The sequence below is a fragment of the Haliotis cracherodii genome, unplaced genomic scaffold (assembly GCF_022045235.1).
Source record: "Haliotis cracherodii isolate W230 unplaced genomic scaffold, xgHalCrac1.p SCAF_3, whole genome shotgun sequence".
NCBI classification, from domain to species: domain Eukaryota; kingdom Metazoa; phylum Mollusca; class Gastropoda; order Lepetellida; family Haliotidae; genus Haliotis; species Haliotis cracherodii.
In genome coordinates this window covers 3,200,252-3,218,837 of record NW_027266286.1, presented here as the reverse complement: position 1 = coordinate 3,218,837, position 18,586 = coordinate 3,200,252, and the positions used below count along the sequence as shown (strand labels likewise).

Here is an 18,586-nt window from a genome sequence, read left to right as displayed (position 1 = left end):
CTGGAGATTAGAACATGCCCTCGAAACTTATCCACCACCGATGGCCCCGTCTCTTCATAAATTTATCATAATATATAACTTGCGTGACTTGTCGACGTGCAGACAGATCCGGCACATTTCTGGTGTCCCCCGCCGAGATAATCTGCTGGAATATTGCTCAAAGCGGCGTAAAACCATACTCAATCAATCAATCATTTCTGGAGATTAGAACATGCCCTCGAAACTTATCCACCACCGATGGGCCCCGTCTCTTCATAAATTTATCACAATATATAACTTGCGTGACTTGTCGACGTGCAGACAGATCCGGCACATTTCTGGTGTCCCCCGCCGTGATATTCTGCTGGAATATTGCTCAAAGCGGCGTAAAACCATACTCAATCAATCAATCATTTCTTGAGATTAGAACATGCCCTCGAAACTTATCCACCACCGATGGGCCCCGTCTCTTCATAAATTTATCACAATATATAACTTGCGTGACTTGTCGACGTGCAGACAGATCCGGGAACCAGCGTGCCCTGGTAAAAACAATCAGATGACGTCATAGTGTAGCATTGTTGTTATTTGACACGCGTGACGTAATGCATAGTGATCCTGACGTCACAAATGTGTATTTCCTGTTTGTTAACAGTTGTATGTTGAGCTAATGTTGAGTGAGACTCATCGCGGAATGAAATGAGTGTAGTGTTTCCGTGCAGGAAGAGAGAATTCTTGGCTCCTTCAAAAACCCTTCAAGATCTGAAAGAAAAACTCGGTCCTGTTTATTTTGATGCTAAATTGATTGAATGTCCCCAAAATGCAGTTGAACTCGCAAAACTCCTACAGAAGTTGGAAGAGCTTGATAAACAGAAATTCAAGAAGTTGTCGGAAAAGTCCAGGGAACAAAGAGTTTTACAGAATTCTTTATCGTCAAGGTTTGTGAGGCTACCATGTTGAAATAGTTGATACAAACGATTTACACTGGTTTGATACTTGCGTACCCCAGTACCTTATGTGTACCTGACCCGTGAAGATCCGGTTAGAATAGGTCTTCACCAACCCTTGCTTGCCGTAGAAAAACGACTGTGCTGTCATAAGAGGCGACATACGGGATCGGGTGGTCAGACTCGCTGACTTGGTTGATGCATGTCATCGTATCTCAATTGCGTGAATCGATGTTCATGATGTCACACACACAAACACACACACACACACACACACACACACACACACACACACACACACACACCAAATTATGTGCACCTTAGTTTGTTAGAGGGAGACGTACCGGTTACTGTCATGTCGGCCACTGCCCTTGATAACCATCCTTCATGTCCAACATGACCACTTTGTCCCCCTCACATCCCCTATAAGTCTTGTAACGCAAATACACATTCATCAGAAGACGAATATACCGGTCCAATATACCGACCCTGGCCTGTTCCCCTGACACACAACGTTGGGACCCTTCGTGTCCAAAATTATAGAAGTAAAATATTCTTAGACCATCTTCTCAATGCTTATCTATCTTGTAAAACTTAAACACGATCAATTGCAAAATAATATACAAAACCCTTGATACGTACAGATTCTACTTAGACGCGTAATTGTATTTGATCTCAACAACCCAATCACTATTTATGCAATGCAGAATGCAGAAGTTATCAATACAGACCCCCGTTTGATGTTTCCCTCTCGCTTACGTTGAAGTCGAAAAAATCAAAATACACCAGACACACAAATATACTTCTTAGTTCTGAATTCTGCGGGAAATTATCTGTTCTGTGATACCATCCGCTGTCATTTTAGGCACCCCATGCTTGTCCTAAAAGGCGAATATGCTTATCGTAAGGGTCGACTAACGGGATCGGGTGGATCGCTGACTTACATCCCATCGTATCAACCTTTTTCTTGTTGATATTGATGAGCAACGATCTCCGCCGTCGGGGTCCGATGACACGCAATCTGCCAAGTCACTAAGTCTGACCACCTAATCCATTCAGTCGACAACCTTCAAAAGGTACCAGTCCTCAACCGGAATCCCAAGGTTCATGAATACATCATATATAATAGTGATTTGAGAATCACTATTCATAATAATTACATATTTTGGTTGGATTTAAGATGAACGTGCAGGGTTGGTTAGTATATAGGAATGTGGAATTCTCTCATGCAACCCTATGTTCTTGTGAGAGAAGATCATTGCAGTAATAGTTATGCTCGATGCTAGCACATCAACCCGCTTGACTTTAAGTGTTTCTTCACGTACGGCGGAGTGAGACATCGGCATATAATTATGTGCAACCTGTGATTATCTTTACGTTATGTGGGGAATCAGTTCTTAGTGTTATATAGAAGATATTGGTGTCATGTATCAGTGGGCATGTGTAAAATAAAACCATAAATTCATAAAAAAAAGAAACATACCAGTTCACTTACAAATCCAATCACTCCAGCAGCTTCAAAAGAAGTAACTGGACTTTAGATGTCATGTGAGTTGCCGTGTTCATGTCCATCACCATTAAATGTGCTTTCGTTCATTCATTGAACGTCAAAAACACCTCACTGTGAGAATATATTAATTTCATCATTAATCCGAATACTGAACTTTCCTCTATGCTAATAAAGCTCCTTCAGAATGCATTTCCAATTGTGTTCATGTTCTACAAGGGAGGCCGGGCAGCCTAGTGGTTAAAGCGTTCGCTCGTCACGCCGAAGACCCGGGTTCGATTCCCGACATGGGTACAATGTATGAAGCCGATTTCTGGTGTCCCCGGCCGTGATATTGCTGGAATATTGCTAAAAGCGGCGTAAGACCATACTCATCCATCATCATCATATCCTACAAGGTCTTGTTAGGCAGCACTATTCCGGCCACACGTATGTCAGAGAGGACTGAAAATAATCATGTCTGGACCAGGCAAACACAATCACGTACCAAGCCTATCAAATATCATATTAACAGAGCATTGCAATTATATACTGTGATTACATTATTATTATGTCAGGAGAACTCGCCTGTGATATTCAAATAAATATTACACTTTGTTTTAACATTTCATTTCTTCAATATTTGTGACACAAGACGTGTCTCAGTTTTGTCTGAACCTCAATTTCAAAACATAAAACATCTTTGACAATGTAGTGTATATCTGTTCACATCAGGTATGTCAACATTAAAGACCTGTCATCTGCCTCCTTATTATCCACCTCCTCATCCGTCAAGAGTTTCTCCGAGGCCATCGACCAGAAGAAGCTGCCACCTGGCTTCCGGTTCCATGCAAATGGCGACCCGAAGTCGGGGGTCATGGTGGCCGACAGGGACGTCGTAGACTGCAGGACATCCGTGACGTCGCGGCTCTCAGCTACAGACAGGAGGGACGGCAGGTGGAGAGATGATGACGACGGCAACGTCGATGATGACAAACTGGAAGATGAAATAACTGCAGAGAACACTCCCCGTGACCCGGGGTATGAAGAGGTAGGGTTGTCTCCCCGTGTTATTGCATGACTAAACTGAACACCTGGTGTCATATTACTGATCTTCAGTGATCCATCCATATAAACTTCACCGCTACTTTGCGTTTTACACCCATTGAAATATTTTGGGTGGATAATCGAGACTGGTTATTCTCTGGCGTTGACGTTTTGTATTGGCCTGGAATAGCAGGTAGCCCTCTGATAGTCGATGTTGCGTGAGGTTTGTTAAGAGACTGCATTTTGCATTTCCTCATGAATATCTAAGAAATTGTATATCCATGTGACTGCATGGTGTGTGTCAGAGTACCGACCGGTTATGTTAAGATTGTGCTCATTGTTATTGAGGATAACAGAAATATGTCGTTTAGTTATAATATAAACCACAATATAGCTCTGAAAAAGGAAAGAAAGAAAAGCATTTGGACACTGTCAGTGTTAGGAAAAAGAATGAACCTTTCTTCAAAATATATGTCGACGTAGTATAATGGTTTGTTTCAACCACAACAAAGCGGTACCAGTGCAGCCACTCTGTTTTAACACGACAGGACTGTCACGTATTGAATCAACCACAAACACAAATGAAGTTGTAATACAGATTTATTCCCTCCCTTAAAGTAATTTTAAATCCCAATAACAATATCTAAATTCAAACTAATACCAAATTAACTAACACAACTAACTAAACTAGCTTCTCCTACCAATAACAATACTACCACCTACTACTAATACTAATATCTTAATACTAACAGTACAAATGTCTACTACTAATAATACAACTATCTCCTACTAACAATACAACTATCACGATACACTATCCTAATACTAATAGTCTACTTCTAAAAATACTAACACTAATACAGATGTTCTAAGAATAACACAACTAATACACAGTAAAACTTTGTGTGTGTATATATATACAACAACAACACACAACCACAAAAAAAAACAACCAAAAGATACAAAGCCACTCCACTGTCACTGTCACAACAGTTCTATACAGAACTTTAGAATCTCTGATGTTATTGAGCAGTTCATGCGAGAATTCTTCCTCGTAATAACGAATGGTGATCTTTCCACCCAGGCGATGTTGTCCCCACGGAGTTAGGGGTGCCTGTTTACATGGATGCCACGGCTGTGTTCATCCTACGATGTGCCACGGAGACGAAGATACTTCTCTCCTTACGTGATGTTGGAGGTTGTTACTTCCTCCTACGTAATATCGGAGGTTCTTCCCTCCTACGCACTCTAAGATTAAAAGGCCAGTTCCGGGACACTACAATGTAATATACGCAATTACAGTCACTGAGGTATGTGTCACTACCTCACAATACATACAGCCATGCACCAATACTCCGATTTACATATTACTGAGTTGAACTGTTTATACTTTGATCATGTTGTGGTTATTTGTTACAGTGGCTTTACGCTATTACCATCAATATGTGTATATAATTACGTTTGGAAAAAATACATAACTCAAAATTCTATCCTCTAAAATACAATTCAACATGAAACAATAAATGTAAAAACTTACGCCAACCAGAGTAGAAGTCTCCCACAATATTAGTCCATGCCTTACATGACCATGCTGATTCTGGCTGACTGTACAAATTATTACCCTGCCCCGCTATTTAAACTGACCCCAAAGCCCAAGCTACCCCTGACCTCCCTATTGTTACACCAATTAACTCCCCAGCTATCAGCCGTACCCAGTCACGCTTCCCTGACCCTAACCTGTTCCCATAGTATTACCTGACAATATCTAAAAACAACTCGCTAAGCTTAATATACTAATGTAACCATACCGTAATACATCTATCTGAAGTACTAACATATAATTAAAATATACAAGATTATCTGTGATCTTGACATCACCTCCCCACTTAAGTTAATTGTACCTGAGCACAATTATATAACAAACAAGATCACATATAACTTTGTCCTAACGTCTTTTAAAGACATTATCTAATACAAAACCATATATATACACAATGACAACAATAATACACAAAAAGTAATGACTGTCATATCTTCACTATGATGCTGAAAAATGCATTATTTACATACTGCTATGCACACAGTGTGACTAGGGCGAACACCGGCTCAAGAGGTCAGCTCCCACATTCTCAATCCCCTTGATTGCACGGATCAGAAACCTGTAAGGTTGTAAAGTTAGAGCCCATCTCATCACTCGTCCATTGGTCAACTTGGCTTTGGTCATCCATACTAAGGGCTGATGGTCCGTTTCAAGAATGAACTCCCGCCCATACAGATATCTTTCTAACTTCTGTATTGCCCATACTATTGCCAAACACTCCTTTTCTATGGTAGAGTACGCCCTCTCACGTTCTGCCAACTTTCGACTCACGTACATTATTGGAAACCGCTCACCTTCCTGTTCTTGTAAAAGAACAGCTCCGATTCCGACGTCAGAAGCATCACTTCTTACTAGGAATGTTTTCTCCAAGTCTGGCAGTTTCAAGATTGGAAAACTTGACATGTGTGTTTTCAACGTCGTGAAAGCTAACTCTTGACTCTCTGTCCATACTACCTTGTTTGATTTGCCCTTCTTGGTAAGATCAGTCAGAGGCACTGCTATGGCTGCATAATTTGGGATGAATTTCCGGTAGTACCCAGTTAATCCTAGCAAAGCTCTGACCTGTTTCTTAGTTTGTGGTCGTTCAACATTTAGGATTTTCTCCACATTCTTACCCTCCGGGTGAATTAGGCCACTCCCAACCCTGTGTCCCAAAAACTCCAACTGTTTGTATCCTATTTTTACCTTTGATGGTCGAGCTGTAAGATGAAATTGCCTTAACCTTGTAAACATGTCTCTCAGACTTACCACATGAGGTGACCATTCCTCTGTTCCTTCTATGATGTCGTCTATGTAGTTGTCAGTGTTAGGTATGCTATGTAATACTTGCCTCATGAGTCGGGAAAATACTGCTGGTGCGTTGACTACTCCAAATGGCATCACCTTCCATTGGTATAACCCATCAGGGGTTATAAAGGCCGTCAGTTCTTTGCTACTCTCTTCCATTGGGATCTGCCAATATGCCTTGCTCACATCAATTTTGGTTAGGTACTTACAGTGTCGAAGCCTTGCAAATACGGAATCGGCTAATGGAATTGGTTCTGCATCAAAGACCGTTACTTGATTCAACTTGCGAAAATCGGTACAAAATCTGTAAGTCTCATCAGCCTTCTTCACAAGTACAAAGGGGGAAGCATATGGTGAGTGAGAGGGTTCTATCACCCCCATATCTAACATTGATTGTATCTCTTTGGCGACAACGTCCCTCATGTGATGTGGAAGCGGATATGGTTTGGATCTTATAGGCTCATTGCATGTCAACTTGATCTTATACTGCATACAGTCTACCTTCCCTGGTAAATCACTCAGCACATCCCTGAATTCACTTACGAGCTCTCTCACCTCAATTTGTTGTTCTTCTGTCAGGTCCTTGGAAATGTCTACATCCTGATATGTTTCTTTTGAAACTAGCGCAGGTGAAACTATGTCTAGCATACTTACCTCTTCCGCTTTGACATCTACCAGCCCGGCACTAGCATACATCAGGTGAGCTATGCTGACGTCACATACAGTTGTGTCCTTGATCTCCTCTCGGTCAATGTACTTTTTCAGTAGGTTTGCATGATAGGTTTTAGTCTTATTACCTACCTGTATCCTGTAATTGCCAATACCAAAGGCCTCCAAGATTTCATATGGTCCTTTCCACTGGAGTAGGAGTTTGTTGGAATCGGTAGGTAACAGAAGTAACACTTTGTCACCTACTTTCATTTTCCGTGCTTGTGATTTTGCATCAAAGAACTTTTTGTACTTACCTGATTTTTTTTTTAGTTCTTGTTGTGCTATATGAATAGTATCTTCCAGTCGGTTTTGCAAATCTAACACATACTCATAAGTAGTTCTTACCTCAGGATTTTGTATGTCTTTAGTCCAGATTTCTCTGAGAATCTGCACTGGCCCTCTAACTGTACGCCCGTACAGTAGTTCAAAGGGAGCAAATCCCAAACTCTCTTGAGGTACTTCTCGGTATGCAAATAACAAAGCAGCTACATACCTGTCCCAGTCATATGGCCGTTCTGCACACATTCGTTTCAACATTGTCTTCAGAGTACCGTTGAATTTTTCCACAAGGCCATTACACATTGGATGATATGGGGTAGTAGTTAGCTGATGCAAGGATAATAATCTACTTACCTCCTTCATTACACCTGAAGTGAACTGGGCTCCCATGTCCGTCAAGATCTCCTTGGGGATACCTACTCTACTGAATATTTCGAAAAGAGCTTCAGCAACATACTCAGTTTCAATCCTTGGCAAAGGTACTGCCTCTGGGTATCTGGTAGCATAGTCAACTACCGTCAAAAGATACCTATTACCTTTGTCAGTGACAGGATACAACGGGCCTATCAGGTCAACGGCTATTCTCTCAAATGGTACTTCGATTAATGGCATTTGTCCTAGTGGTATTCTTCTTACCTTGCCCTTGGGGGTTGTGCGTTGACAAATATCACAGGATAGCACATGTCTTCTAACATCACCGATTATTCCTGGCCAATAAAACTGAGACATAACCCGATCTAAAGTCTTTTTGATTCCAAGGTGCCCTCCCATCAATGCTTCATGGCTTACTTTCATCACTTGGGTACGCAGCCCGACTGGTACAACTGCCTGTACAACTTGCTTACCCTTGTCAAACTTGGTGAAGGTATGCTTCCTATAGAGCATATCATTCTCAATATAGTAAGAGGAAGTACTATGCCTGGTCTCCCTAATTTTCCCTTCCTCCACTAATTTCCTGACTTTGTCCAAACTGGAATCCTGTTGTTGCTGGGTAATGAACTCACCTCGACTCAATGTCAGCCCCCCAGGTTTCAGTGCCTTCAGTGGTTTCATGCCTTCTTGTCTTACTCTTCTTTGGCCTCTTGTTTCCACAGCACTTACCATGTGAATATCATCCTTATCCCACATCTGATCTGGATCGCTTGGTTCTCTCACTCCTGGAATATTGCCTAATATCAGGTCACAGAGTGGTGTGTCCATACATGCAGCTCTTACCTTTCCAGTATAAAAGGGTGTGTCCACGGTAATCCATGCTACGGGAAGTATTAGCACCCTACTATCAGCCAACTTACAAGATTGTGTTTCTGAGGACAAACATTCATCCTCTACCTTTGACCTCCTCACTATTACGCCAGTACAGCCACTGTCTCTCAGGACATCCACTGGCTTGCCATTTACCTTTCCCTTGTGAATAGGCATGTTGTGGTCTGTAGTAAACATGCTTCCTGAGGCTACATCTGGTTCACTCACCCTCTCTGAAGTTGTGGCATCACCATCTACAACTTCAGGTATTCTTGCCTCAACATCTATACAATCTGGAAGGACTGCAGACACGTTACTGGTGTATTCACTTACTTGGATACTTGCCACGTTATATTTGGGTTTCTTACACTGTGCTGCCAAATGTCCAATTTGACTACAGTTGTAACATGTCCTTTCTTTAATAGGAATAAATGGTTTGGGTTTTGTACCACCTGGCGCCTTGTTCTCTCCTGGTTTACCTCGGACCTCTGTTTTGTCATGTTGACCAAAACTACCTTGCTTACCATATCTAACAGGACCTGTACCTCTGGCTTCTATAAATTGTTCTGCTAGTCTGGCCATTTCCATAGCATCTTTTGGTTTTCTCTCTTTCAAGAATATACTAAGATCCCTTCCAGTTACATTTAAAATCTGTTCACGCAACAATAAATCTTTCACACCTTCAAAAGTCTTTTGAGTACCACTAAGCTCAATCCATCTGTTGAAATAGTTCTCAATTCTAACTACAAACTGTGTGAATATCTCGCCTGTATCAGTTTTAGCAGTTCTAAATTTCTGATGAAATCCATCCTCTGTCATTTCATAGCGTTTTAGCAATGCAGTCTTAACAGCAGTATAATCTTCTGCGTCATCTACACTTAATCTGGAGTATACTTCCAAAGCCTTACCTTTTAGTAGCGTACAAAGATATGCTGCCCAATGACAAGGCTTCCAACCTTGTGCTACAGCTACCCGTTCAAACCGTTGAAGATATGCATCAATGTTGTCATTGCGGTCTTCAAACGGAGGCATCTTAGGCATCTTAGGTGCAGCACCTAATTGTTTCTCTCCTACCTGTCCTTCATAATTTCCAGCATAACTCTTTTCTAACTTGGCTAATTCTATTCTCTCCTCTGATTGCACTCTTAATTTTCCTTTCTCCCATTCTAACTTTTCTCTCTCTTTTCTCTCCTCCAATTCTAATTTTTCTTTCTCCCATTCTAACTTTTCTCTCTCCTTTCTCTCCTCCAATTCTAATTTCTTGATTTCCCGCTCCCTTGCTCTTTCCTCTCTTTCTAACTTTTCCTTCTCTTTCTCTCTCTCTAACTCAGTTTGTTCTTTTACAAACGTCCTCAAATCATTTTGCTCATACCCTAAACTCTGACCCAATTTGATAATCTTTTCAAGATCCATATCTAGCTGTATGGTGATAGTATGAAGTACAAGTACAGTTAAACCCAGCAGGCTTAGTCTTGGACAACTGTGAATAATGAATGCTACCAATAGGAACTTAGACTATACAAAAGTACATTCATGCATAGAATGGAACCCAAAAATATAAAATTCCAACCAATAGCCTAATCTGACCAATAAATGAAATACACCCTACCAACCTTGATTCTAACTCGAACACTCAAGGATGTAGAAGTGGTGCCGGAGGTCCTATCACACCTCTGGCCAAACAAATACTACAAGGATAAACCATCAAGGAAGTAACTCCTAATCTCTCATAGAATGATGGTCTGAGTTAATTCAATAGTGACAATAATTAAATATCCCACCACTGCCACCAAAATGTCACGTATTGAATCAACTACAAACACAAATGAAGTTGTAATACAGATTTATTCCCTCCCTTAAAGTAATTTTAAATCCCAATAACAATATCTAAATTCAAACTAATACCAAATTAACTAACACAACTAACTAAACTAGCTTCTCCTACCAATAACAATACTACCACCTACTACTAATACTAATATCTTAATACTAACAGTACAAATGTCTACTACTAATAATACAACTATCTCCTACTAACAATACAACTATCACGATACACTATCCTAATACTAATAGTCTACTTCTAAAAATACTAACACTAATACAGATGTTCTAAGAATAACACAACTAATACACAGTAAAACTTTGTGTGTGTATATATATACAACAACAACACACAACCACAAAAAAAACCAACCAAAAGATACAAAGCCACTCCACTGTCACTGTCACAACAGTTCTATACAGAACTTTAGAATCTCTGATGTTATTGAGCAGTTCATACGAGAATTCTTCCTCGTAATAACGAATGGTGATCTTTCCACCCAGGCGATGTTGTCCCCACGGAGTTAGGGGTGCCTGTTTACATGGATGCCACGGCTGTGTTCATCCTACGATGTGCCACGGAGACGAAGATACTTCTCTCCTTACGTTGGGTCGGAGAACTTCTCTCCTTACGTGATGTTGGAGGTTGTTACTTCCTCCTACGTAATATCGGAGGTTCTTCCCTCCTACGCACTCTAAGGTTAACCGGCCAGTTCCGGGACACTACAATGTAATATACGCAATTACAGTCACTGAGGTATGTGTCACTACCTCACAATACATACAGCCATGCACCAATACTCCGATTTACATATTACTGAGTTGAACTGTTTATACTTTGATCATGTTGTGGTTATTTGTTACAGTGGCTTTACGCTATTACCATCAATATGTGTATATAATTACGTTTGGAAAAAATACATAACTCAAAATTCTATCCTCTAAAATACAATTCAACATGAAACAATAAATGTAAAAACTTACGCCAACCAGAGTAGAAGTCTCCCACAATATTAGTCCATTAGTCCCTATTTAAACTGACCCCAAAGCCCAAGCTACCCCTGACCTCCCTATTGTTACACCAATTAACTCCCCAGCTATCAGCCGTACCCAGTCACGCTTCCCTGACCCTAACCTGTTCCCATAGTATTACCTGACAATATCTAAAAACAACTCGCTAAGCTTAATATACTAATGTAACCATACCGTAATACATCTATCTGAAGTACTAACATATAATTAAAATATACAAGATTATCTGTGATCTTGACAAGGACCTAACGAAGAGAATTTACGGATGTCAACTTCTTTATATGAGGAACACAACGTTTCGGAGGTTATACTCACTCCTTCATCAGTGGAATGACCTTCAGTCACCCGATGAAGGCATAAGTATATACTTCGATACGTTGTGTTCCTCATGATAAAGAAGTTCACATCCATAGATTCTCTTACTTACGTGTATCACTTCTAAATGCCTTTCAGGATTTAACACCTAACCTTGTAAAACCAATACTGTGTACTATGCTACAGACGAGTATGAGTGTGGTTTCACGTCGCCTCGAACACTATTTCAGTGTACACCGAAGTGTCAGCTTTACGTGAGAGTGAGTGAGTTGGATTTAACGCCGCTTTTAACTGTATGTCACGGCGTGTCTGTTTCGGAGTGATGCAGGTCTCAGACGTTTACCACTTTGGCGAAACCCACGAGCACGGGTATGGTGCTGACAAACCTAGAAACATATTCGGGGCGAACCGGGATTCGAACCCACAATCATAGTTTCTGGCGTGCCCAAGGGACGCAACTCTGCACAGCGAATCGCGGCTCCTTGGACGACTTCGCTACCTGTGCCCCCTTTATGTGACAAGAAGTCCAAACTGATGCTGGTCCTTGGTGTTTATGCCACTTTGGTGAACCCGACGAGCACAGATGTGGCGCTGTCTATCCAATGATGACAATAATGGCGAGGTTGTTTATTGTACTTCCAGATTGATTACAGCCATGAAATAGAACAGCTGGAAATGATCATAATGCAGCTTGAAGCCCAGCTCATCTCTCAGGCGGACAAGTCAACAATCTCTGACGACGAAACTGTTTCGCCTAAACACAACTTCCTCCGGGCCCACTCACACTCCGGCGAAATCTTCGAGTCGTGTCTGAACCGGACGTCGGCAAACTACGCTTACGACCCAGAACAGCAGTACAGACTGGAAAAACGGCATGGCAGTCAGTTCCTTGGCTCCCGATTCAAACCGACAGTGTCGAAAACATCAAAATGCCTTGCGTGTCAGTTTAAGCTGAAGCATGTCGGAAACGAGTTCCTCAAATCCAATGACAAGGGCATCACGAAGGAAAGATGGCATATCGCACCTTCAGGCTGCTTTGTCGCGAGCCCCACCATCTCCGCCAAGTCCAGCCTCAGACTCATCGAACAGACCCAGCAAAGTAGAGAGTCAATGGTCAGAGATTGGTCTGGCGGGTTGCCAGGAGATTCCAGCAGAGGGTCCGCCAAAACACTTCCCAGGCGACATGGGAGCTCCATCGTGTTCAAGAACAGCAGCAGCTTGACGTCCAACACGTCACCAAGGAGGCGCCGAGACGGAACCCAGTCTCACACAAGCAGCATGACGTCCAACGTATCAGGGAGGCACTTAGACGGAACCCAGTCCCACGCAAGCGGCATGACGCCCAGGGTGTTATCGGGGAGGCACTTAGACGGAACCCAGTCCCACGCAAGCGGCATGACGCCCAGGGTGTTATCGGGGAGGCGTTTAGACGGAACCCAGTCTCACACAACCAGCAGGGCGTCCAGCAAGTTACAGGAGAGTCGTCAGGACGGAACCCAGTCCAATACTAGCAGAAGGGTTGTCTCATCGACCGTGGGTTCCACGTCAAGTCTACGTAGATTCTTGTCACCACTACAGAAGGAATCGAGAATGAAGATGCTCAGATCTCAAGTGGTTTGTATAAACAGTTTGTATATAGCAAGTATACATGGGTACCGACCATTAACTATTCTGGTGTCCGCGCCAATCTTGCGACTTAACTCTGGCCGAAATAGTGCATGTCGTTTGTAGTTATTATGCATATCCATTGTAGATTGTCGTTGGATACCCGTATCTCTTACACACCTGTGGATGAGTACCCGATTTGAGATAACTGGTATCAAACGTTGAATGAAATCGAAATCCAGATCCGTGATTGGCTACACCATGGTGATGACCTAAGGTCAGATTATGACGGACTACTTTCCTCATTTTTCACGCACTCTGGCGCATAGTTGATTTAGCATAACACCACTGCCACAGGCTAATTTGCATATCATGTGACCGGACTTTTGTTTGTAAACAAACGCGCTTTTTCAGAAATCAGAATAGAACGGACTCATGCACGTATTTGGGGGCGATTTACATATTGTTTTGCATAATTATATAGACATGTTACTACAACTGCATGACAATACATATTTACACATCAAAGTGACCGTATCGCTAGCTCTAGGCAAATGGAAATAGTTTTTAATGATTTAGTATTTTTTCTCAGTGAAAGTTAACCATTCTATGACAAATGTTTATCTAGATATGTGGACGTGTAAAAAATGAAACAGATGAAAATCATATGCAATATCTTGAATGGGCTGTGTAAGTTGTGACGAATCGTCACATGGCGCTGCCCTGTGGCAGAGGTACTATGCTGGTCGCATGGAATTCTGGGTAGGAGAATGAATTGTTCACTGATACGTTTCCCGTGCTTCGGTCGAATTTACCCATGTCTGTCGAACTTTATGGTTTTAGAATATTAATAGCTCAATCTTATTCAGTTTGAATTATCATCGACCTTGATAATTCACAGAAACCTTTTTGTGGAGGGTCACACAAGGTAGGAGTAACAAGCAGTGTCTGCTGGATGACGTCACTCATGACCATAGTGTTGTGTACTACCCTCCAAAACGATTATGAGAATTGGCTAAACATGCATCGATTCGATGCTTAAGTAGTGCGACTTCAGGGTGTGTCAGAAACAGATTACTGCACTCGTGTCTGTCGCTTTCCCTTGCCAGACACGTTTTGAAACAACTCGTAAGATAAATAGTAAACTCATGTAGTAATCTCTATTGCTACAATGTGTTAAATCCAGTTTAGTGTCCCGCGCTATATTAATAAGTGCGATGTAAATCCTCACTCACGACCAGCACTGGCAAGAATCCATTTGGAATATTTGTATTTGAACGTGATTATCACATGACCTGGCTGCAGTCGCGAACACAGGGTCTAGATGTGTTTTTTCAAATTGTTTTATTTGTTAATATTAGTGTATTTCTAATTTTCTTTCACCCAGATGTCTTTTGTTTTAACATTTCATTTCTTCAATAATTTCACAATTTTGTATGGAGCTACAGATGCAAAACTATCCTCAACAACGAAAGTTCCTGTGAAAACAATATTTTTGTGAATTTTTCAAACAAGTAAAGTTTGGTTTTCAATATTGTAGTACATGTATGGAATCAAGTCACAAAAACGTAACTGCTACAGAAAAGTTGAATTTTATGCAAGCCCCATGCATTTCAATACCCCAAAATGGGTATAAAAACATGTGCGTTAACGGGACTCCATATGCATTGTTTAGCATCGTGCTGACAACAACCACTCAGAAAAACAACAAACTTACGTAATTATTCGACATTGCCACGTGACAATGCCACGCCTGTCCGAAAATGAGCGTCTGCGAGCCATTGGTATGCTTGAAGCAGGATCGAGTCAATGTGAAGTTGCAAGATAATTTAACGTCCACAGAATCACCATTTGTTGTTTATGGCAACGTTGGCAACAGACGAATGTAGTCAGAGACCATCCTCGGAGTGGTAGGCCAAGCGTAATCGACAAGACAACTGGATTCGAACAACACACCTACGAAATCAATTCCAGCCAGCAACAATGACTGCAAGATGCATCCCTGGCCTTCGCCGAATTTCTTCACAAACCGTACGTCGTCGCCTCAGATGTGCAGGGATTGTCGCCAGAAGACCCGCCAGACGTCCATTTTGACAGGAAACCACCGTCAAGCACGGCTACAGTGGTGCAGACAGCGTCTACGCTGGACGGCCATGTAGTGGGGACAAGTTCTATTCACTGACGAGTCTCGTTTTCACATCAGCCACAGCGTGTGTACTGACGTCGAGGTGAAGGTTACTTCAATCATTGTGTCATGGAAGAAGATCTGTTCGGGGGCCGCAACGTTATGGTATGGGGTGGGATTACAGCAAGACAGAGGAACCGTTTGATAGTGGTAGAGGGAAATCTCAATGGACATCGCTACCGGCCCTGTTGTTCTACCGGGTTTGCGTCGTCATGGCCCAGGCATTACCTTTCAACATGACAACGCCCGGGCTCATAATGCTCTACTTGTTCAGGATTCTCTTCAACAAAACAACGTGAATGTCATCCCCTGGCCGGCTCGCTCCCCTGATCTCTCACCAATCGAGAACATGTGGGATAAGATTGATCGGCGCCTTCGACGTCAACCACGTGTTCCACAGACACTCCAGGAACTTCGAAACATGTTCCAGCAGATATGGACAGATATCCCACAGGACTTTGGGCGACGACTGGTCCATTCCATGAGACGAAGATGTGTTGCTTGCATCGCAACCAGAGGTGGACACACACGCTATTGAATTGTAAATTGACATTTTGGCATGTTCATGGTGTTTCTTTTAACGAAATCACGCATTTTCTGAAGTCAGTATGGCAAATTAAACCATTTGAACACTTACAGGAGTATTTTATCTGTTGCAAACCGAAATTGTTTCATATTTGGTAAAAATCATAACTTTGCATTAAATCTTATTCAAAGTCACAGGAACTTTTGTTGTTCAGTATGGATAATGTTTTACTCAACTGTTTTTTAAATAACACCTTGCAACATCGAATGTTTTGGTGGTAGACACTTTCTATTTTTTCAACAGTCTGAAGCATTATTATCCTTTTCGGTAAAATCCCAATATCGTTAAATATGAAATTATCATGTTAGACTTATGTGTCATTGAGGCAGACTGAAAGTAATTCGTAAAGTGTTATTTGGCTCACAGGAATATGTAGCTCTGCATAGAAACTTAATTTTCGAAGGCCGAACAACGACCCCGCACTTCCTTGATTCCATCAAAGTTTTTTATTGATTAACATTTCAGCTTGGTAAATTTGTCCGGGATATTGCAAATATATTCAATCAGAGTGTGAGGATCTCCAGCCCAATCCTCCTCGTTATAATGAAGCTCCAGGTGTATGCTGTACTCGTGTGTTTCCATTCCTCCTCGTTATAATGAAGCTCTAGGTGAATGCTGTACTCGTGTTTTTCCGTTCTTCCTCGTTATAATGAAGCTCTAGGTGAATGCTGTACTCGTGTTTTTCCATTCCTCCTCGTTATAATTTAGCTCTAGGTGTATGCAGTACTCATGTGTTTCCAATCCTCTTCGTTATAGTGAAGTTCCAGGTGTATGCTGTACTCGTGTTTTTCGATTCCTCTTCGTTATAATGAAGCTCTAGGTGTATGCTGTACTCGTGTTTTTCCATTCCTCCTCGTTATAATGAAGCTCTAGGTGTATGCAGTACTCATGTGTTTCCAATCCTCTTCGTTATAATGAAGCTCCAGGTGTATGCTGTACTCGTGTTTTTCGATTCCTCTTCGTTATAATGAAGCTCTAGGTGTATGCTGTACTCGTGTATTTAAAATCTTCCTCCTTATAATGAAGCTCCAGGTGTATGCTGTACTCGTGTGTTTCCAATCTTCTTCGTTATAATGAAGCTCTAGGTGTATGCTGTACTCGTGAGTTTCCAATCTTCCTCGTTATAATGAAGCTCTACGTGTATGCTGTACTCATGTGTTTCCATTCCTCCTCGTTATAATGAAGCTCCAGGTGTATGCTGTACTCATGTGTTTCCATTCCTCCTCGTTATAATGAAGCTCCAGATGTATGCCGTACTCGTGTGTTTCCATTCCTCCTCGTTAAAATGAAGCTCTAGGTGTATGCTGTACTCGTGTATTTCCTATCCTCCTCCTTATAATGAAGCTCCAGGTGTATGCTGTACTTGTGTGTTTCCATTCCTCCTCGTTATAATGAAGCTCCAGTTGTATGCTGTACTCGTGTGTTTCGATTCCTCTTCGTTATAATGAAGCTCTAGGTGAATGCAGTACTCGTGTGTTTCCATTCCTCCTCGTTATAATGAAGCTCCAGATGTATGCCGTACTCGTGTGTTTCCAACCCTCCTTGTTATAATGAAGCTCAGATGTATGCCGTACTCGTGTGTTTCCAACCCTCCTTGTTATAATGAAGCTCCAGGTGTATGCCGTACTCGTGTGTTTCCAACCCTCCTTGTTATAATGAAGCTCTAGGTGTATGCCGTACTCGTGTGTTTCCAACCCTCCTTGTTATAATGAAGCTCCAGATGTATGCTGTACTCATGTGTTTCCATTCCTCCTTGTTATAATTAAGCTCCAGATGTATGCTGTACTCGTGTTTCCATTTAGTCAAATATCGATTTCAGATATCTTTTAGGAGCAGCAGTCTACCACACGTCACCAGTCAAACCAGCGACACACACACACGTACAGACGTGCAAAAGTTAAACCTCACCTCACTTCACATCACATCACCTACAAATGATATAACCTTATTCATGCTAATCAGTTGTAATGATCACAAGACATGACATAAACTATGCTGTGTAAAATTCAGACGGCAATGACGATGCACACAGAATCACAAGCGAGATGTGAGTGAGTGAGTGAGTATGGTTTTAGCAATATTCCTGCAATATCACAGCGGGGGACACCAGACATGGGCTTCACACATTGTACCCATGTCGGGAATCGAACCCGGGGCTTCGGCGTGACGAGCTAACGCTTTAACCACTAGGCTACCCAACCGCCCCTCATAACGGTATTTCTCCATATACATTTCCCATAATGTAACCGACTGCTATATTACATATGAACTATATTGAATTTTGTATTTAAAGGTGTTATTTTTAATGTTCAGGAACAGGACACATACGACTGCCAACAAAAAGTGGATGCTTTCATAGATGACCTGAAAAGTCACAAGAAACTCACAGAATCCAAACACCGAGGGGAACACGACTGACGGATGACATCTCTCTGTGCCCATCACCACGCCCTCGGCATTA

General features: G+C 41.8%; 2 protein-coding genes across 2 annotated transcripts; one reads left to right on the top strand and one right to left on the bottom strand.

Moving 5' to 3' along the window:
- The first annotated feature begins 678 nt into the window (after positions 1-678).
- Positions 679-18,543, top strand: LOC139473779 (uncharacterized). Its single transcript, XM_071256534.1, has 5 exons — positions 679-917; positions 3,148-3,463; positions 12,392-13,050; positions 13,111-13,363; positions 18,439-18,543. Exons 1-5 carry the CDS (start codon positions 679-681, stop codon positions 18,541-18,543), a joined length of 1,572 nt encoding a protein of 523 aa, XP_071112635.1.
- Positions 5,549-10,346, bottom strand: LOC139473970 (uncharacterized). Its single transcript, XM_071256837.1, has one exon. The coding sequence runs from the start codon at positions 9,989-9,991 to the stop codon at positions 5,549-5,551; it is 4,443 nt and encodes a 1,480-aa protein (XP_071112938.1). The 5' UTR covers positions 9,992-10,346.
- Positions 18,544-18,586: the final 43 nt, after the last annotated feature.